Below are 21,035 nucleotides of genomic sequence, written 5' to 3' on the forward strand. Positions count from 1 at the left end.
AGAAGAATGATTCTACTGAATGTATACAAGTATTGGCTTAGATTTGTTTATCTTAAAGTGTTTGGAGACCTTGATGGCGACTGAAAAGACTTTGTAAAGAATAAATAAAAGCTGCAGATCAGTGAGAATACATCTGCTGGTTTCATTTATACAATACATGTAGGAAACATTAAAACCATAGCTACTATTTTAGGATGGCCATGTCTCCGTGTGTGTGCATGTTTCAGTCAAGAACAGCATAGTTCTTCACCCTGGGGGGACATGAGTCATCTGTGACCTCTGACCCCTACAAAATTAGCCAATCATGTTTCAGCTGGCAGTGAGCCAGAGGTGACGACTGAGCGCCAGAGATGATCTGAAACTGAGCAAAAAGAACTAAAGAATGAACAAATATTTGAATTTAAGAGGAGGTAATTTAAAGTTTCTTCTTCTTCTTCTCTCTTTCACACACAATCACACACTCTCTCTCTTGTCTCATGGAGAATCTCTTTGATCCAAGGATTTATGGCACCATACAGAGAGAGAGATTTGTTCGTTTGCTGCTCTTAATACGATAAAAGATGTTTTATGGATTCTGTTTACTTGGAAATTGGGCAAAGTCTCTGAGGAGCATTCAAAGTAATTTAAAAGCTGTCTTCTAATGATCACAGATGATCTGTGTGCCAGAGAGAGGAGGGGAAGAGACAGAGACATAAAAACAGGAATAAGTAGAGGGAGAGAAGGATAGAGACACAAACCACAAACAAGAGGGACAGATGGGAACATACGATAACAAAAAACATATTTCCATTAAATGGGGAGATGCAAGAGGGATGAGTGGGGGGGCTACAAGAGGGGAACAAGACCTCCAGAAACACACACACAGTAGGACCCAAGAGACTGAAGATGTACATACAGAACGTTCCTCATCTTGTTTTTGATGCGTTTCGTTGAACACAAACAGAGAGTAAAGCTGTTTTCCATATGGTCAGGTTAACCACAAACACACAGGCTTCTGCAGTGCTCGCTGTGTGTAATACAATGCTGCTTTGTCTTTATATCATCTTGGAATTAAAAGATGACAACAGCTGTGATTATCTGTTAGCATGCTGGATCAATTCAACTATTTCAAATCCTTCTTAATAAGAAACCATTGTAGTAGTTAAACTATCAGATGTCTTGCATCAATCTGAGATTTCATGATGGCTTTACAGAGAACATGAGCGGAATGTGCTCTTTGTGCGTAATATTTTTTTTATCCCAAAGTGCTGTTCAAAGCTGCAATGTGTAAAATATGACCATAATTTTAGTCTAAAGCATTCAAAAAATGAACTAACATTATCAACAGAATGTGAAAAGGTCGCAGTTTTGACTTCATGTCAAAGACATTTATCTATCAGGTACATAGACATCTACCGAATTGAGCATGCTAACCAGCTAGCCCAGCCCGTCCTATCCTGTAATACCACTTAGACCTCAAGAGGTGATAGTGAGTCATTGTGGCGACCAGTCTGCCCTCAGTCCAACAAGAGAGGACGGAGAAGTACAGTTGCCCCAAGGGTACAGTGTTCCAGGGATGACGTTTTTTGTAGGCCAACAGAGAAGTTAGTGTCACCCTGGTTCCCTCATCGAAAAGCCTACAGGATTTTTCAATTGAACTTTGGATTATTGAAAAAAAATAGGCTCTGTGGCAAACAAACGTTTATGGTACTAGCATGTTTTGTTCAGTGAGATAGTGTTAACATTAGGCTATAAATGAGCAACACCAAGGTCATACGATTTGACGTCACCACCACAAAGAGACTGTAAATCTGTGTTCGGCAACCGCCTTTTTTAAGACACTGCCAGTACACTGTGCACATGGCTCTGCAGTAGGTAAGTATGACTTTGTGTTGGCGTTTTTTTTTTTCTACTGGTGTCACGTTTACGTTGGCAAACAGGTTAGTAAAAAGTAGAAAGCAGCATGGAGGGCAGTGAAAATGTTACTGTGGTCTATTCAGATCTATTCAGTCTCTCTTTGAAACTCGGTGCTGACTATTTTTGAACAATGTTTGGATGCTGTTTAGATGCAGACTGATGGTACTTTGTGGCAGCCATCATTGCATCACGCCAGCAAAGGGGCAAAAATTAGCACGTCCACCTGGGTGTCATATTTCAATCAATCACAGGAGCTACAGCCGACAAATACTCATGACTACAGCAGAGTGATTTGACCCGGGAGTGAATGCCAATTGCAACCTTTCCCAGTTAATACAAAAGCCAGATGTTAGCGGGTATTAGTTGTTTTTTTTCCTCCAGTGGGAAAGGGGCTTTAGTACCAGTAGTTCTTGTATGAGGTTCATTGATTTCCCAGGATCTACCAGGCTTCTGGGGGTCTGAATCTGCCATCACTTACAAACCTGATTGTTTGATGGATCCGGCCTCACTGCAACTGAGCGAAGGAACTGATCATTACAGAGTCAAAAACAGGCAAACGTCGAAGTGGAGGCTAATTACGCTGAGCTGAAGGAGAGTGATTACCAATGAAACCACATTTTAACCCACTGTCACTCCACCACACCCAGAGAGGAGAAATCACTTCCTCATGTTGAAGTTTTACATGGACTGTGTGTGTGTGTGTGTGTGTGTGTGTGTGTGTGTGTGTGTGTGTGTATAAACATTTAAGTGTTTGACGTGTGTCTGCTTGTGTGCAAATGTATGTACTTGTGTGTGTGTGATTGCCACCACAGACAATGCACAGGCCCACTGTGGGGGTCTGCTGCATGTTTACAGCCCTTTAGCTAGACCAGACACTCATGCTCTCTCTCTCTCTCTCTCTCTCTCTCATACACACACACACACACACACACACACAAACACACACAGAGGCCCCAACCTCCCCACCTCCTCACCACATGGGACCCTGTAAATCACTTGCAGGTCAAGGATAATTTTTTAGGACCAGATCTCCCCCCTGCTTTCCTCCAGACACCCCACACAGCAGTCCATACACAAACACAAATATTTTTTGTTCTGTACATCAGTAGAACTTGTAATTACAACATTTTCTTACAGTTTTTATCTCTTTCACGTGTTCTCAGTTGCTTTTACACGAGTGGTTCTCGGTGATTTTCAGTCACACCAGCTGCAGCCTGTGGCCTGCACACCTCTAGTCACACCACCTAATTATTCATCAATGAAATCAGCTGGTCTGGGGTCTGTCTGAGTGAAAACAGCCTGATCTACAAGAAATCTCTTGAATTAATTCAGCAAAACTAAAAGTAAGTACAAAAAATTGAGAGAATTTGACTTAAAAAATACAATGATAGGAAGCAGAAAGCACGAGAGATGGCTTATGTACTCAGATCAATAGTCCTGGATTCAAGTTTTAAGAAAAATATGATCAGCAAGTATCAGTATAAAAATATACTTAAGGTGCCAAAAGTAAAAGTACTCATTAGGCAGATTGGTCCACTTCAGCATAATTTATGATTTATTATAACTATATTATTGGATTATACAGTCACTACTGATGCATTAATGTGTTCATCAGTAAAATGTTGCAGCGAATAAAGGTCTAGCTCATTTTAATTACTTAATATACTGATGGGTAGCTTCTGACTTTGCCCCGCGGATCAATAAAGACACATCTTAATCTAGAATAATACATCAGAATTTATTTGTTGATATATAATATATGTTTAACCTGTAATTTATTCTCTCGCTGGCTCTTGGGCTGGTGCTCGAACTACAGATTGTATTTCCGGAAGAGAGAGTAAGTCGCCCACTTGTCTGTTTCATTCCCTCAAACGCAGACCAAAACTGAGATCAAATGGTGAAACTACGCAGTGCTGGTCAAATATGAACCAAGACTCTGTCACTGCGTTGCCTATTTCTTGTCACTGTTTAACTTTAATACAAATCATTAGTTACCAGCCGGCTGCCATACTGTTTTCGGGCAGGAAACCTGCATTATGTCACCCACCAGCAGGTGCGGTTATTGGTCCGGAGTGGCACAATACACTCTGGTAGTTGTGGGTTCTCTACTTGTTGAGCAAAAGTAAATGCCACAGTCCTTTTTCTCTGTTTTTTCTGGTCGTGTAGCACCAATGTCAAACATATTTGCTTCCTTTTACAGCATAGACAGCTCCATTTTATGAAAAGCCCATCGTTCCAGCAGTGAAATACTTCTTTTTGTATAGTAATTGAGTAAATGTACATAGTTACCTCTGATTAAAACATGTATTGGTCACCGTAGCTTTTAAGTTAAGCAGGTTTAGTTCCTTTATTTGAATCATGTCGAGACAAATACTGAAGAGCTCCAGAAATGTTTTTTTAATGAACAATCTGAGACTTTCTGTGCAATATTTGCAGCTATGAAGAAGACTCTGTGTCCGTTATGCCATCTTCCTCACATATTCCTCTTTCTCCCTGCAGTCAGATATAACTTCTCACTCTGTTTCTGCTCTATTTCTCTTTTTCCTGTCGTCTGTCTCCCAGTGTAAACAGTGGAGACTCTTAAACACTGTTAACACATTGTTTTCCATACATGTTCAGGACTGATGTGGCGCCTTTGTGGTGCTACTATATATACTATTTATCATCTGGTTTACAATATTACTCTTCTGTGTTGTCATTTTATCATTTTTATTATTACCATGACATCCAAACTATTATTCTTTTTACTGTCTTGTTTGTTCCATTTAGAGTCTTATGTTTAAGATTTCACTTAAGTAAAACTACAAAAGTATTAACAGCAAAATATACGTAAAGTTTTAAAGTAAAAATACTTGGTGGACAGAATGGTCCTTCTCAGAGACATCATCATATACACCCATCAGCCACAACATTAAAAACCACTGGCTGGTGAAGTGAGTAACATTTTCTACTGGGAAACCTTGGGTCCTGGCATTCATGTGGATGCCACTTGGTGCGCTCCGCCCACCCAAACACAGTCGCAGACCAAACACCCCCATCATGCCAACGGCACTCCCCGATGATAGCGCCTACCCCCAGCAGGACAGTGCATCATCCCACACAAAAACTTTTCAAGAATGGCCCAATGCTCATGACAAAGAGCTCATAGCATCAACCTGGCCTCCAAATTCCCCAGATCCTAATCCAATGGAGAATCCATGGGGTGTTTTGGTACCCCAGACACAAGTCTAAACAGGACCTCTGGGAGTGTCCTGTGGTGTCTGGCACCGGGGTGTTGGCAGTGAATGCTTTGGGTCCCCTGGGTTGCAAGGCGGGATGCTGGCATGTCCCACTGATGCTCGATCAGATTGGGAACTGGGAAATTTGGAGGGCAGATCAACGCCTTAAGCTCTTTGTCTCGTCCCTTGGGGCATTTCTGAGCAGTTTTTCTGGTGTGGCATGGGTAACTCAGTAGTCAGATTAATGTAGTGAAGTAAAGAGTACAATATTCCCCCCTGAAATGTAGAAGAGTAGATTTATAAAGTAGCATAAAATGAAAAAGCTGCATTTAAAGCAGATTCTTTCTGCAGACTCAAACATTCAGACGTTTGTTAGAGCATGCAGCTACTGTGACAACATTGGTTTCGGGCACTGACAGTAAAAAATGACAACTGAATGATTTGACTGACTGAAACAGCTGCAGATTGAAGCTTCTTTGTTGAGTTGACATATTGAAAAATGTTGCTGTTACCAGAGAGTGTAACTGAGAGGGCAGGTGGAGATGGATGTATATCTGTGTCAGCAGAAATAGACTTAATGCTTATTTGATAGTGGGATGTGTTTCAGATTCTCCTCATGGTTTGTTCCAGCTGGTTTATGTGGTGTTCAGCCTGGAGTGAACTCTGTCATTCTGCTGCTCTGAGCTGAACATCACTGAGCTGATTCCTCCAACTTTGACATTTCCTAAAGTCTGTACTCAGCATTAGTAAAGCAGGAAGGTTTAAATTAAGAAATGCCAGATTTTAGATTTTAAAACCAGTTCACAAACACAGAATCAGTAACAGCAAACAAGTCTGTGTGTTAGAGGTGGATAGATGTCATTACCTGTCTCTGTTCAACCAACAAAATTATCTGTGCATCTGCATTTCCCACTGTAAGCGAACCGCACCAGGGTTCACTTGCAAGTGAAGAGACCCCCAGTTTTCAAGCAGACCAGGGTTTGCTCGTTTGGTCCGCACCAGACTTCGAATGAGCGTTCACACCACTCCACACGAACCTAACTATCCGTGGAAGCAGACCGGGGTTTGTTTAAAGCAGACCAAATGGCGACGTGTGAATGCGCACTAACTCTACTATGTCCCCTCTCGGCACCCCAAAAAACACATGAACTTTCAAGTTAACAAACACAGCATTTACTAATGTAATGAGTTGGATTTCACACTGTGACTCTGTCGACACAGGTTGCTGATGTAGACTACTTTTTAATTTGCCATTGTTGTCATATGACAAATGCTGGCTGGCAAACCGGCAAAACCAGAAATCAACCCAACTCTATATGTCATTAGTGTTTTTATAAACCAAAGCCTTGGACAAATTAAAAATTTTACCTGATGACAGAGTTAAATAAAAAGTCAGTAGATCAACAAAGTTAGGGCCCGACCGATATGGATTTTTTTGGGGCCGATACCGATTCCGATATTATGAAAAAATAAAAAAATAAATAAAAATCTGATAACCGATATATTGGCCGATTAAATTTTTACATTTTTCAATTTAAAAAAACCCAAAATACCTGCTTTTGATGGCTTAAATATAGTTCAAACACTTGTTACAAAGATATAAATTGAAGGAAGAACATTTTACTATTTTCAAATACTTTTATTATCAGAAATTGTGTGGAACAAGCAGCATATGAACAATTTGAATACAAAATAAATCAAAAATATGATGTGCAAAAAGGCAGTAAACCTCTGGGAAATAAAATAATCAAAGTCTATATGAATTAAGAAATTCACATGTATGTTCACAGTACCAGAGTTCTTCTTATTATTGCCAATTTAACAGAGGTAGGTTATAGTGCAAAAAGTAACAGGGAAGGACATCATTTCTAAGTAAAACACCATATTCCCTGCATTTTATTAGTGATGAAAATATAAGTGTTAACATCGGCGTCAATCAGCCGGCCGTCGGGCCCTAAACAAAGTCATTACACTTCATCCTGAGGTGGGACGTGTGAAACAAATTTCTTTTGTCTAACGCCACCACATGGTGGCGTTAGACAAAAACTCGCTGGCTGGCTGAGTGAAATCTAAATGGACGGGCACTTAACAGAATGATGACAGGACAAGGTTGAGGTTGACCATTAAAAGTACACTTACCATTCAGAAGAATATTTCTGGCAGAGTGATTCAAAGAGGAGGAAAGCATCGCTCCACTGGACACAGCTTCCTCACCTAAAACAAGATTTAGAATTAATAGGCAGGAAATGGTAACATAGAAACACTGATTATCCTCTAAAAACAAAAGACACTTGACTTCCCCTACTGGGAGAGACAGTGTGTGTGTGTATGTGTGTGTGTGTGTGTGTGTGTGTGCGTGTTGTACAGTATAAGCTAACTTTGGTTTGAAGCCATCAGACCTGGTTTCTCCATCCGTGTGTTATGTCTGGTTGCCTGGTGACTCTGTTGGTTCTGGCATCAGGACCAGAGTGTGTTTAATAATCTGGGTCAGGACTCAAACTGGGTTACCCTGAGCTACTTACACTGGCAGCACGTTTCTGCTCCTGCTGTTGGTTCAAATCCTGATCGCTGGGGCAGATGACCTTCATCAAGGTTATTTCAGCTCCACACCAGGTTGGATTTTCACATGACGAAGACCTGCAGAATGCAGATGTTAAAATTAAACAAGCGAAGACAAAATAGAGGAGTAGGCCAGGAAAATAAAAAAAACACTGCACATTCATGATGTTTAACCGCACTTGGCTCAATAAGATGCTGAGTGATGACTTCTGGACAATGAATAATCTTTTTCCACATCAGATATATTTGTGAATTACTACAAAAGGCTTTAAAAGCTCATTTAGAAGAAAACAGCTGATGAACATGCAGACAAAAAGAATAGTGATTTTTTGTTTTTAGCTGTAACCAAACTCAGCTTTCACAGGAACCACATGAAAGACTCTGAGCAGATGGTATCCAGACTGTGTGTGTGTGTGAGCACATTGTTTTTGTTTACTCACACACAGTATTTTTTTATTTTGTGCAGCATGTGTACCTGTGTATGAAAACTATACAGGATGGGGTTTATTTACAGTAAACCTCGCCTGCTCTTCGTCACTGACTGACCTTTTTAAACTTGTGCCACACTTTGATGTTTTTTTTCCCTCACTGTCATAAATGAAAAGCTCCTGTGGTCACTTCCTTATAGAATAATCCTATTTAGTCTGAATCGTATTTCATGCAAATAAAGTTAAAGACGCAGCTGACCACAACGACAACCAACACTTTATTCAAAACTCCCTTGTTGTAATTATCCATCATGTGGAACAAAACATCTTTGGACATTCTTGTTTTGAACTTAAGCAGCTGTTTGAGTTCACATGCATTATCAGCTCAAGGCATTAAAAACTGAGGCGAGAGAACTTAAAAAGAAGTTGTAGATATTAAAAGGATACAAAGTCAGGCGATGACCAGTGATTAATCCTGAGGGGAACATTGACGCCTGTGTTTAATTTCACAGAAATTCATCCAATAGTTAAGAAATTTCATGAGAAGCCAGGAAGGTGAACCTGCTAGTGGCGCTAGTAGAAAAGTCTGTGGATCTTTGGAGTCATCATCTGGTGGACACACTGTACAAAATAACGGACACAGCCACCGTGACATCACCCATTAGTTTGTGGGCTCCTATTTTGAAGCCTCTAGTTTGGCATTTTGGCCGTTGCCATCTTGGATTTTTGAAGCCAGAAGTGACCGTATTTGGATGAGAGGGTGGAGATTACCCAGGTCCCCAGGAAAGCCACTCAGCCTTGCAGCACATTTATCCCAGTGGCCACTTGTTGTATTGCAGCGAAAAAATCCCCTGCAGCCCAAAAAGCATTTTCCCCGTAGGCCACCATTGTAAAAGAGAAGTCTGTAAAACTGTTGGCAGGAACACCTTGAACTGCGAAAAAAAAAGTCTGAATTTTTGATCCATGGTGTTTTATATTTGTACAACTTTCCTCAAGCCGAGAAAAGCTATTTAAAAATCCGTCACAATGTAACGTCTATTAGCCAAGTGGGAACTTGCAGGTGGGACCTGCAGGAGACACACCTGTGCATCTTCAGTGGGCTGCTTACCGCCTAAGTAAACCTTGAAGGTAGAAACTTTTTGTATGTGTATACGCTAGGCTCCACAACTCCATTGAAATAGATAGGCACCATCTTGGCGTCTGGTATCTAGTTATTATCAAAATCTATGAGATAACCTTTACGCTAGCTGTTAGCCTGATTAGCATAGAGCATTTACAGCTATGGTTAACTGTGATAATGTTAACTTTTGCCAGCAAAAACAGGCTTAAAACCAACAAAACAAAATGAAATCACTAAAAAAATATCTGACTCCTTAGAGAGTCTTTTAGTACAACCAAACACTGGACAAGAGATTTTAAGATGATCAATATGTTAGAATTAACTTTCATGAACTTAAAACACACTGAAACAGCGACAGCTAAGGCTACACGTACACTCCGGGAATCTGGGGTTATGCTATGGTTACATTACCTTACCAACGCTGTTATTGTGATAGCAATTTGTCAATGGACAGCACCCACCTGTCACTAAAAGCAGCCAGACCCTTAATAATGCGTAACTTTAAGTCATAACTGAATGTAAATGAGTAATATTAAAATGACCACCCCCCATACAGTCGTCATGAATGTTGTAATTAGCTATAGAGACCAAAATCAACTTTGTACCGGACTGTAAACACATTTTTATTTCTGCTATAAAGTTGGGCATTTTAACTTGAGGGTCTATGGGGATTGCTGTGCTTTTGAGCCAGCCTCAAGTGGCCATTCAAGGAACTGCAGTTTTTGGCACTTCCGTGTTGGCTCCATTTTTCATTTTTCCAGTTTTCAGGTTTCTGCCTGAAGCCATGACTCTTTGGAATTATTTTTGTACCAATATTTGTTGTAGTTCTTGAGATATTTTACTAGATGCATGAAACTTTTTGGCCTGCTGTTTGCACTAAGAAAAAAAATCAAGGGATCACCAAAGTCATTGGGTTTGATCCTCTGACGTTCACTGTCTTTATGAAATTTCACGTCAATTTGTCCCATAGTTGTTGAGCCAAAATGGTCAACACATTGACGAACAAACATTACCTTCCCCAGAGACATGCCACAGTATGACTAAAAATCTGAACCTCTGCCATCTGAGCTACACAGCCTCCAGACTCATGACATCCATCCATAGACCAGCATGTACACATGTTTGTGTGTCTGCTTTAGGATGCCTGTTCTGTTTAAATGTGTCACAGAGATGTTGGTGCTCTGTTTCCTGTTATGGATTGTCTGAGAGTGTCTGTTAGGGTGGTCTTTTCCTTTTCAAGTATCTGTGTGTGTTGTGAGTGGAAGAGGAAAAAGACAAAGCTGAAAACACAGGCTGCGACAAATGATAAAATAAAACACAACAATGCAGGTGATCTTGTATTCGTTCAACTTTTACACTCTAGGCTTCAGCTGTGAATCTTACTTTCCTAAATACCAAAATAAAGAGTAAACAGTTTCCCGGAGAAGGGACTGGTGGCAGATGCTTTTAATATTGTGATGAGTTTTCTGGAAATCTTAAGACAGCCTTTCAGAATTGGTTTATGTTTGAAACTGCTGTCGTGGGGACAAACAAGTTGTGAGTAATTTTATTGATTTTAAGTTTGGTTGAATTTCTCCTTCACATCAAATTTATGTAAAGTTTGGTGGGGGTGTATAGGCCTGTGTGTTTGCGTGGTTGAGGTTCATTGGGATTGAATAGAGAAAGTAATTTGCAATATTTAAGAGGTGGGTGTGTTTTAATTAAAATCTTGTTCACTATAATTATTTTCTCTCTCTCTCTCTCTCTCTCTCTCAGCAGGATGTCAGTGAAGCTGCGATTCGACTCTCCCTCAGACGGAGGTTTGGTCCACAGGAGTCGTTCCTTCACCGGGTTCAGCTCTCTGACTGGACGACGACGGTAAGTGACATGATATTATAGCAAATGAGAATGCAGGTAATAATAACCAGTTTAGGCACCTTAAATTGTTTAAGTCTTGAAGAAATGACAAGCAGGAACAAATAAGGTCTCTGTCTTTGCGTCATCATATACAGACGGAGAACTGTATTCAGCCCAATTAATGCAAAAGACAGCCGGTGCCATCATGAAAACCAAATGATTAAGAGAGCAGATATGTATGATGCAGCAGACAATTCAGTTTAGTTGGACTTTAAAGGAATAGCTTGATATTCTGGGAAATGCGCTAATTAACTTTCTTGCAGCGAAATAATGGTTTCATTAGCGAGCTTTACAGGTACTGAGAGTCAGAATATGTGACTTCGACAGCTGGGAAACGGGGGAAACAGCTAGCCTGGCTCTGTTATGCTAAGCTAAGCTAACCAGTTGCTGTCTATAGCTTCAGATTTACCCCACAGACATGAGAGTGGTGTAAATCATCTCATCTGAGAAGCCTATGACTTGACTGGAAACAGCAGCTAGCAGCTAACTGTGCTAAATCCAAAACATAAGTGCTAACCATGGGCAGCGTTTCTGACAGAGCTAACGATGTTAACCAGGGGAGAACTGGCGGACCACACCGTACTTACACAGCGTTAACTGCTGTATGAGTGCAGTGCAAAGTAGCAGCAATAAGCTAGCCAGTGGGATACACAAATCTATGCACACACAGCTGGACCAGTTTACCACAACAAACCACAGAGAACCTAAAAATACAAATATCTGGTGCGGCATCTGCACTGATGTGGGCACTGCGCTGGACCATCGTGGTAAAGAAGGTGCTGAGCCAGAAGGCAAAGCTTTTGATTTACTGGTAAATCTACATCCCAATCCTCACCTATGAGCTCTGGGTAGTGACCGACAGAATGAGATCGCGGATACAAGCAGCTAAACTGAGTTTCCTCAGTGGGGTGTCTGGACTCAGCCTTAGAGATAGGGTAAGGACCTTGCACATCCAGAGGGACCTCGGAGTAGAGCCGCTGCTCCTTCGTGTCAAAAGGGGTCAGTTGAGGTGGTTCAGGGATCTGATTAGAATCCTCCTGGGCGCCTCCCGTGAGAGGTGTTCCGGGTACGTCCCACTGGTAGGAGGCCCCAGGGTAGAACCAGAACATGCTGGAGGGATTATGTATCTCATCTGGCCTGGGAACGCCTTGGGGTGCCCACGAGGAGCTGGAAAGCGTTGCCAGGGAGAGGGATGTCTGGGGTGCTTTGCTTGGCCTGCTGCCCCTGCGACCCCACCCCAGACAACCAGATGAAAATGAATGGATGGGTAGATGGCTGGATAGTGGTTTGCTGCTCTATGAATGCTCTGAGTGTCGCACACAGAACCTTTAAATTAATTTCAAAACAAATCTTTTCGACGCTGTCTAAACCAACAAAACATTTTTTCCTGTTTGAGGTCAAAACCTCCATTTATTTTCATAACTGTCAGGATGAATGACAGGCAGCAGATCATAAACAGCTCAGTGAATTACAGTTAGACTGAAACAGATCACCACTCTGGAAGTTTTTTTCATACTGTAGGACAATGAAAAGGAGAAAATAAAATCCCTTAAGATTTACAGCACTTGAAGTTAAACTGTTGTCTTGTCTGTGGGGGGAAATCCCATCACCCTCAGACGAGCCTGCTCCTTGTTGATGGGCAGACCGTGAACGCACCACAGACGACAAGATGTTATTTCCGAATGAAGAAAGAACGAGTGACAAACACACGGATGTCAACCGTCTGTCCCACGAGACAGGGACAGGGAACAAAATGTCATGTCAAGAGCTGGAATGCACTTCCTGTGCGTTTTCCATCTTACAATTACATGTACACACAAACACACTATATCTGTTAAACACAAACACACACTCTCTTCATTCCTGAGTGTCTCCACTGTGTTCCTGCCCTGACAGCATCACACCATGTGGTCTCCCATCATTCTTCATTATGGAGCTTTGATGGTGACACGACCCGGGCCATACACATGACACAGACGCACCACGCACACACACACGCTGGGACAACAACTATCACACAATATGATAGACTTTTATAGCTGAGTCCATAATTACAGAGGACGCCCGCTAAATCTGAGTGAAGCTTTTATTTTGTGAGAAAATGGCCGTTAAACACACTGTGCAGATGTGTGTATGGTCACAAACACTGTGTGTGTGTGTGTGTGTCTGCCTCTATACAGAGTGCCCTCTCAGAAATGGGTGAATACAGTCTTATTTAATTGCACGGGAGAATCTGTAATTTTTGTATTATAACTGGTGGACCTGCTTTCATTTTACCAGTATTTACGTGACTTTGATCCAAACAGTTTAATTCTCACTGTGTGTTTGTGTATTTAAGTGCTTCCATTGTTTCCCTAGTGGTCACTTACAGAATTGCAATGAAATATCTCCTGCGGCCCAACAAGCAATTTCCCCATAGGCCACCATTTTTAAAATAAACATCTGTAAAACTCTGTTTACAGGACACCTCCAGCAGTAAACATGGCCAGTTTTACTTCTTGTATTGCATATTTTTAAGTTATGAGTCATTTCACATATGTGATAGTTTATGTGATCTGCATGTGCCAGCAGTTTATCATCCTTTGTCACCAGTTGGCAGAAATGGAATATAATATTCACAACTATATGTTTCCATCAGTGTATAATTACCTAAAAAAATAAGAATCATGTTTTGTTACCTTAGAGAGAGCCTCTTTACTTTCATGCCCTCTTCCACAGACTCCGCCATGTTTCTACAGTAGACTATAACGGACAAACTGAGCACTGGCTCTAGATAGGGCCGTTCACTACAGTTCTCCTACATGCTTGACACCCGGGAGAAATTTCAGTTGATTGCAATCTGCAACCTCAACACGAGATGCCACTAAATCCTAAACAATAAACCTTTCATTAATTTTACGGCTTTAACTGTCTCACTCAGTGTGGTAAAATCATAGCCCATCACAAAAGCTCACTTTAGTCCTCTGCACATCAGCTCTATCAGAACAGTCACTAGCACAAAAAACAATCATTATTTTGTGACTGTCTTAACTTCACATGTATTTCATTTACCCCTTTTTCAAGGGTGAGCAGTGGCACCATATTCACTATCCTAAACATGGTTCGCTTGGTCACACCACCTGGCTGGGCCACTGAGCCATGACTGAATTAACACCACCATGAATATTCAGGGGCTGCATAACCCCGAACTAAGCCGTAAGCCAGAAACCTTTTTGGCATACGCACTGACAAGCAATTCTCATTGGACTGAATAGACACTATCTTGGGGTGGGGTCCGGTATCTAGTTCTTATAATACATCTATGGTTCTTACATTACCTCACTTTAAATAAAATAGGTTATATGACAAAAAGTCCTAACCTCCTCGCAGCCACTGCTTTCCCTGTGTTTTAAAGTATGTCATTAAAAGAGGCTGCTCTCTCAAGACAAATGGCTGAAAAACATCATGTGTTTACATTCAGATAAGAAGTCGAGTAATGTTATTATAGAGCCACACAGTTCATGAAGGTCAGGGTTGACACATGGGTCAAAAAAATGTCAAACAAAGAAGACCACTGTTTGCTTCCTGTTTTCTACAGGCAGTTAATGGTTTCTTTTAACCATGACGGCGGTGGTCCCCTGTTGTTCCCACAGATGACATATTTTCACATTTAATTGGACGACTGTTTGATAAAATAAAAATCTCTATTAAAGTTGACTGCCATCAGTAATCCAACAGACCATCCTCCTTTAATGTCATCATGTTGGACACCTTTGAAATTTCTTCACTGCTGGTGAAGAAAAGCATTTTATCTGAGAACACATGGATGCTTTAGAAAGCCTGGCCAGGTTGACAACCCCTGCTTCCATCAGTGATTACTGATGAGTCATATTTTATCTGCTAAATCTTAATGTAAATTCAGAATATGAACAAAATCTCAATTTAAATCAGAGACTACTGGATAATCTAAGCGTATAACCATCTCACTCTGTGTCTCCATGTATATCTCTGTTTTTAGGCCATCCTCTGCTCGCAACTCTCTCCGCTCCAAGGCCACAACTGGAGGGAAATCTCCCAGAATGCACCTGTCCCCCAGCAGAGGGGGCGGGGCTATCTGGTCTATGCAGCCGGAGCAGGTCGACAGGGTCTTCCAGGCGCTACGCAAAGGACTTAAGTATGTATACTAGTATACTTAAATTTGCATCCTATACTGCTGAAGTGACAGCGTTATCACAAGTAAAAAGTAATAGTAGCAGAAGTAGTCTTGGCTCATGCAACTACTGAAGTTCAATGACGTGAACATTGTCAACAACCAGTAGCTGCACCGTCTCCAGCACCGAATCAGGGAGGTGCAAGAACGTGAACAAGTCTGAGTTCTCTTGTAGAAAACTGTGGAAAAGGAGGAGAAATTGGGGGAGTTGTGGCATGAGCAAGAGTCTATGTTTAATTTGGGGCCTATCTGATCTACCAACCAGCCCTTATTTTAGTGAGTCATCAGTCTTAATTTTTGAAGCGGTTTGCCTCATATTCCGTCTGTCTCCTCTCACCAAAATAGCGCAGCTAATCAACGAAGACTGGTAGCAAGTTGAGGCAACAAAATCCAAACTGAATACTGTCGACATATGACTCCTTTTATCTTTTGTATTTCTAGATTTCTGTGTTTTTGCAAACATGTAAGGAATTGGTCATATTTCTTAAAGGGAGTTTGGTATAACATTTTCCACCAGGAGCAGGATGGGAAATAATCTCAAAAGGAATCTAGTTGCAGTTTTGCAAATAGTGACCCTGTTAGACGCCTAGTCTTTGCAAAAACTTGTAGCGTGTGACTAAAACCTCACACTGTCTTCAGATGTGAGAAGAATTTGCTCTTTTAAAAGACCTTTCAGAGTCTTCTAGTGTGTGGTAGGCATTATATGAAGTGAATGCAGCATCACTCCACTGATGTGTATTTACAGTAAAGCTGCTGCAGCTCTGCTTCAATTGTTGTGAACATGTTGGTGTCTGCAGGGAGTACCTGGAGGGTCACCAGACAGAGATGGACTTCCTGTCTTCACAGCAGAGAGAGACCAAGAGAAACTCCAGACTGGTGAGGAGAGAGAAAAGAAAGAAACTGAGATAGTAGTAGTTTTATGGATTGCTATGACGACATTATGCTGATGTGTTTTCTGTTTCCAGGCCTTTCTGTATGATCTGGAGAAGGTAAGTGCTGCACCAGAGCCCCAAACCTGCTTTCATATTGATTAATATATTGAAGCATTGAAAAATGATTACAATTACAATTATTAGAAACTTAGCTATCATATTTTTGCTTTCACAGGAGATCAGAGCGTTGGAGAGATACATACGAAGATTAGAATTTCAAATCAGCAAGGTAAAAGAAAGTACATTGGATTTGCATTTGTTTAATCATTTTAGTTTATGGTCTGATCTTTGGTTGAGGTGACAGTGATTTAAAAGATCCTCAGGGAAATGACAGCTCTCCAAATATTTTACAGAAAGCTATTTTGTGGTTTTCATGTTAAAAAGGCGCAGAGAACTTTTAATAGCTTTCTGTCATGCAGGTGAGCATGAGGCAGCAGAACAAAGGATCAAACTGCAAACAATCCAGGCAGATAGGAACATTTCAGTGATTGTGAAATACAAAACTTACCGGCATGGGAAGCTTGTCACCCAGGACAGGAGTTAGTTAGAATCCACAGGTGAACAGGAATAAGGCAGGGAAAAGGTGCAGGCAGGCAGGTAGGTCAGGATTCAGGTGGCTGGAAAGCAAAGGCACAAAGCTACTTAGACAATCTGGTATAAATACTGTAGGCGGTTATTGGGGAATGAGGAACAGGTGAGCAGGTGGATGTGGAAGTCAGGTGATGGGTTGGTGGGAAAGTCTGAGGGCATCTGGTGGACAGTTAGAGAAGGGCAGTGACTGCAAGGTATCATAGAAATGGAGAGGCCTCGGAAAATAACAACAAACTCAAACAAAGACAGTTGTTTTTATCAAACAGTCACAGTCTGTGTGGAGTTCAGCCACCGAGCAACATTTCGTGGAAAGAAAGGAACTAAATGTGTTTTTGTTGACTGTGTAGCCAAAACACTGTTTCTGTGTCTCGTCTCTGCAGGTGGAGGAACTGTATGAGACGTATTGTATCCAGTGGAGGTTGTGTCAGGGAGCGGTCAACATGAAGAGAGCCTTCTCACTGTCGCCGTCCACCAGAGCCTCCAGAGAGAGTCTGCTGGAGCTTGGTCGCAACCACAGACACAGCCTGCAGGTACTGCGACCATCAGACTGTGTGTTTGTGTGTGTGGTTTTACTTCTTCAATCAAAGGTTTTCTTTCGGTCTTCACTGAGGAGCATGGTTGTGGTGAATTTAAATGTCACCACTACAGAAATGTAGCCATCAACATTTCTGTTGTCATGATCCAAGTTCCTATGACGCCTCATCTGCTGTGTATCTTAATTTAGACTCTAAATCCAACTTCCGTTTGAAAACCCAGCTTAGTTGCATCCCAGCTCACTCTGCATGACTATATTTACATTTCAATACAACCTCTAGCACACAACTTTTTCATTTCATCTTCAAGGCCTTTGTACTGCAGCTCTGTGGCTGCAAAATGTATCTCAGGTGTAATAAATGAATCAGTGTTGTGCCTCGATCTGACCATGTGTGCAGCAGACGGAGGTCACAGAGGGCTAAAACACAACTAAACACAGTTGCACATGACATCATCGACTGTATGATGAATGACCAAGAGTCAAAAGTGTTCAACATCCTGTTTCTGCTCCAGCGCCTGTAAACACAGGTTCTCATGTTTTAATCCAAAGGCTGACTTTATGTTTAGTGAGGACTTTAAGCTGCTTTTTCCAATTTAAAGAAAGTTTTTACGTTTCATGTACTTATGATAAGTCAACCTCAGTGGTTTTTTCAAGTAGCATCTGTGTAACAGACGGCACGCAGGAGTAATTAACAGCTGAACATTTTCTGCTGCAGGTCAGAGGTACAAAATCTACATAAATCTTTTGTTCCTGCTGCAAACAACTTCCAGAGCCTCTAACCAGGGTTCACTTTCATTAAATCTCATTCAAACTGAACATGTTGTTACTGTTAGTGAACTGGCACCTAAGTATTTTGGAATGCAACCTCAGCCTCGAGTTTGGCATTTTAGCTGCCGCCATCTTGGATTTTTTGGAGCCAGAGGTGAAGACATGTGGACAAGAGGGTGGAGCTAACCTTGCTAAAGGCAAGGCAGGCAAGGCAGTTTTATTTATATAGCACCATTCATACACAAGGCAATTCAATGTGCTTTACAAGAGAAATACGTTAAGATAAAACATTAAAGGAACAATAGATCATTAAAAACAAAAGCTAAAAGCAAGAAAAACAGTGCAGAAAATGCATTTAAAAAGCAAACATAAAGCAAAAGCAACAGCAGACAAATATAAAAACAATAGCTACAGATTATCCTAACAATAAGTTACATATCTAGTTCACTGGTAAGCTGCAGTAAATAGTAATGTTTTAAGCCCTGATTTAAATGAGTTGACAGTTTCAGCCGACCTCAGATATTCTGGAAGTTTGTTCCACAGGCGGGGAGCATAGAAACTAAAGGCTGCTTCACCTTGTTTGGTTTTGATCCTGGGAACACTGAGTAAACCTGTTCCAGATGATCTGAGGGGTCTGGATGCTTCATAACGTACAAGTATATCAGAGATGTATTTAGGCCCGAGACCATTTAGTGCTTTATAGGCAAGTAACAAGATTTTAAAGTCTATCCTTTGACACACAGGAAGCCAGTGCAGTGACTTAAGCACTGATGTAATGTGCTCCACTCTCTTGGTGTTGGTGAGGACTCTGGCAGCAGCATTCTGGACGAGCTGCAGTTGTCTGATTGATTTTTTACTCAGGCCTGTGAAGACACCGTTACAATAGTCCAGCCTGCTGAAAATGAAAGCATGAACAAGTTTTTCTGTATCTTGTTTAGACAGAAATTCTTTTATTCTAACCTAGCAACTACGTAGGTTGGTTAGCGCAGTGCATTTACAGCTATGGTTAACTGTGATAATGCTATTGCTAAATTTACTCCAGCAAAAAACAGGCTTAAAACCATTAAAACTAAACATTTGACTCCCTGAAGGGTCCTTTAGTACAACAAAGCATTGAGCAAGACTTTTTCAACTGAAAACACACTGAAATAGTGGCAGCTACGGCTACACTTATACTCTGTGAATCTGGGGTTGTACTAAAATTCACCCCCTGTAGAGTTGTCATGAAATTAGCTGTCGAGGCCAAAACAGTTTTTGGTACCAAGCTGTAAACATGTTTATTTCTTTTTTAATATTTTTTTTTGCCTTTAATGGACAGGACAGTTAAGTGTGAAGGGGGGAGAGAGAGAGAGAGAGAGAGGGGATGACATGCAGCAAAGGGCCACAGGCTAGACTCGAACCCGGGCCGCTGCGGCAACAGCCTTGTACATGGGGCGCCTGCTCTACCACTAAGCCACCGACGCCCCATAAACATGTTTATTTCTGATGAGCATTTTAACATGAGGGTCTATGGAGATTGACTCGCTCTTGGAACCAGCCTAAAGTGACCATTAGAGGCGTTTTTGGCACTTTGGGGTTGGCTTTAAAAACTGTAAATAAGTGAAACTACTTTACTTTAATAAACAACCTGACAGTCATTAACAAGAGAAACACACCAAAATAATGATATTGATATTAAAACAAATGGAAATATGCAAACTGGCACTCTATATTTGCTTAATTAAATATTTCCCTTTAACCTGAAACAGTATTACTTTCAGTTTAATTTTATAAAATATGGATGCCTTAAAAAAAAAAAAAAAGTGATTAGTTTTGGATGGTTTTTTGGATTAGTTTTCTGCACTAGCAAAAGTTTAAAAAAAATGCTGGCAAACATTTTTCACATATTATTCTTTTCAAAAAATGCATTATAGTAATACTGTGTAAATTAGGCTGCAGCCACTTTAAAATTGGATGCAAAACCAAACACATTTGGCAGACAAAAATCTAGACAACTACTTGACTGGATTAAAAAATGTTACTAATGATCACACAGAAAATACTGTATTTGTTGTGTACGAATGCAGCATGGTGGAAGCTGAATAAATATTTTTATTCACAGAGAATAAATGCTTCTAAAAATGGTTAGATTTTAGTGATACTACAAAATTTCATCACCGCAGAAAGAAAAGATTCTTGTGTATGAAATGATCACAGAGGGAGTTGATAAGAGGGCTGTAATTGAAACGTACTCGGGGCCAAAAGTGGCTGCCACTTATCCATCATCTCCACAAAGCAGAGGGCCAACACTCGCCACTAATGGTCGTGACGCTGCCAAACCAAATCATCTGGTGTGTGAGTGATGGTCCCACAGTGATTTTTCTGTTTGCAGCCGCATGTTAGGGGACATTAACAGACAACTGAAGACTCATTCATACCCTCTGTCTGTCTGTCCATCTGTCTGTCACATGGTGGTGCAGTACATTTATTATTCCTTCCTCAGACCCATCTAACAGTTTCATCCTCATAGTCACATCTATTTGTTGCCTGTTTCCTCCCCTCTACTCAAATAGGTTTTATTCTCATTTCTTGTCTTTCTTTCAGTGCTCACATCTTTTACTTAACTAAAAGTATGCACATTAAAACAAACTTCAGCCATGTTGTCACCAACAGTAACAGGAATTTCATTTCAAGTGGTTCCTTCAGCCCATTGTCTGTGTTTCCACTGCAGTATTAAGACCCGCAAAGATCAGACAAATTAGTCCGCTAGTGAATTAAAAAAAGGGATGGCTGTTTTACACGTCGTTTTTGCATGCAACTTTACAAAAACAATGATGATGTTCCTCAAAAGGTTCCTTGTCCCTGGGGAGAGTTCCTGCAAACAAAAAGGGCTTAAAAATACCAAAAGTAAAAGAACTCATTAT

At 40.9% G+C, this 21,035-nt stretch overlaps 1 protein-coding gene across 5 annotated transcripts in view; it reads left to right on the top strand.

The window, feature by feature from the left end:
• Positions 1-21,035, top strand: part of ripor3 (RIPOR family member 3) — an 80,213-nt gene that overhangs the window by 32,357 nt on the left and 26,821 nt on the right. For 3 of the 5 annotated variants that reach the window (XM_050037658.1, XM_050037656.1, XM_050037654.1), the window contains 6 exons: positions 10,977-11,078; positions 15,115-15,270; positions 16,104-16,182; positions 16,272-16,295; positions 16,414-16,467; positions 17,210-17,359. In XM_050037658.1, coding sequence (XP_049893615.1) covers positions 10,981-11,078; positions 15,115-15,270; positions 16,104-16,182; positions 16,272-16,295; positions 16,414-16,467; positions 17,210-17,359 — 561 coding nt within the window. In that variant the 5' untranslated portion in view covers positions 10,977-10,980. The remainder of the gene's footprint in view (positions 1-10,976; positions 11,079-15,114; positions 15,271-16,103; positions 16,183-16,271; positions 16,296-16,413; positions 16,468-17,209; positions 17,360-21,035) is intronic. The other 2 variants (XM_050037657.1, XM_050037655.1) reach the window with 1 other exon arrangement.

This window comes from Epinephelus moara, chromosome 24 (assembly GCF_006386435.1).
Source record: "Epinephelus moara isolate mb chromosome 24, YSFRI_EMoa_1.0, whole genome shotgun sequence".
NCBI classification, from domain to species: Eukaryota; Metazoa; Chordata; class Actinopteri; order Perciformes; family Serranidae; genus Epinephelus; species Epinephelus moara.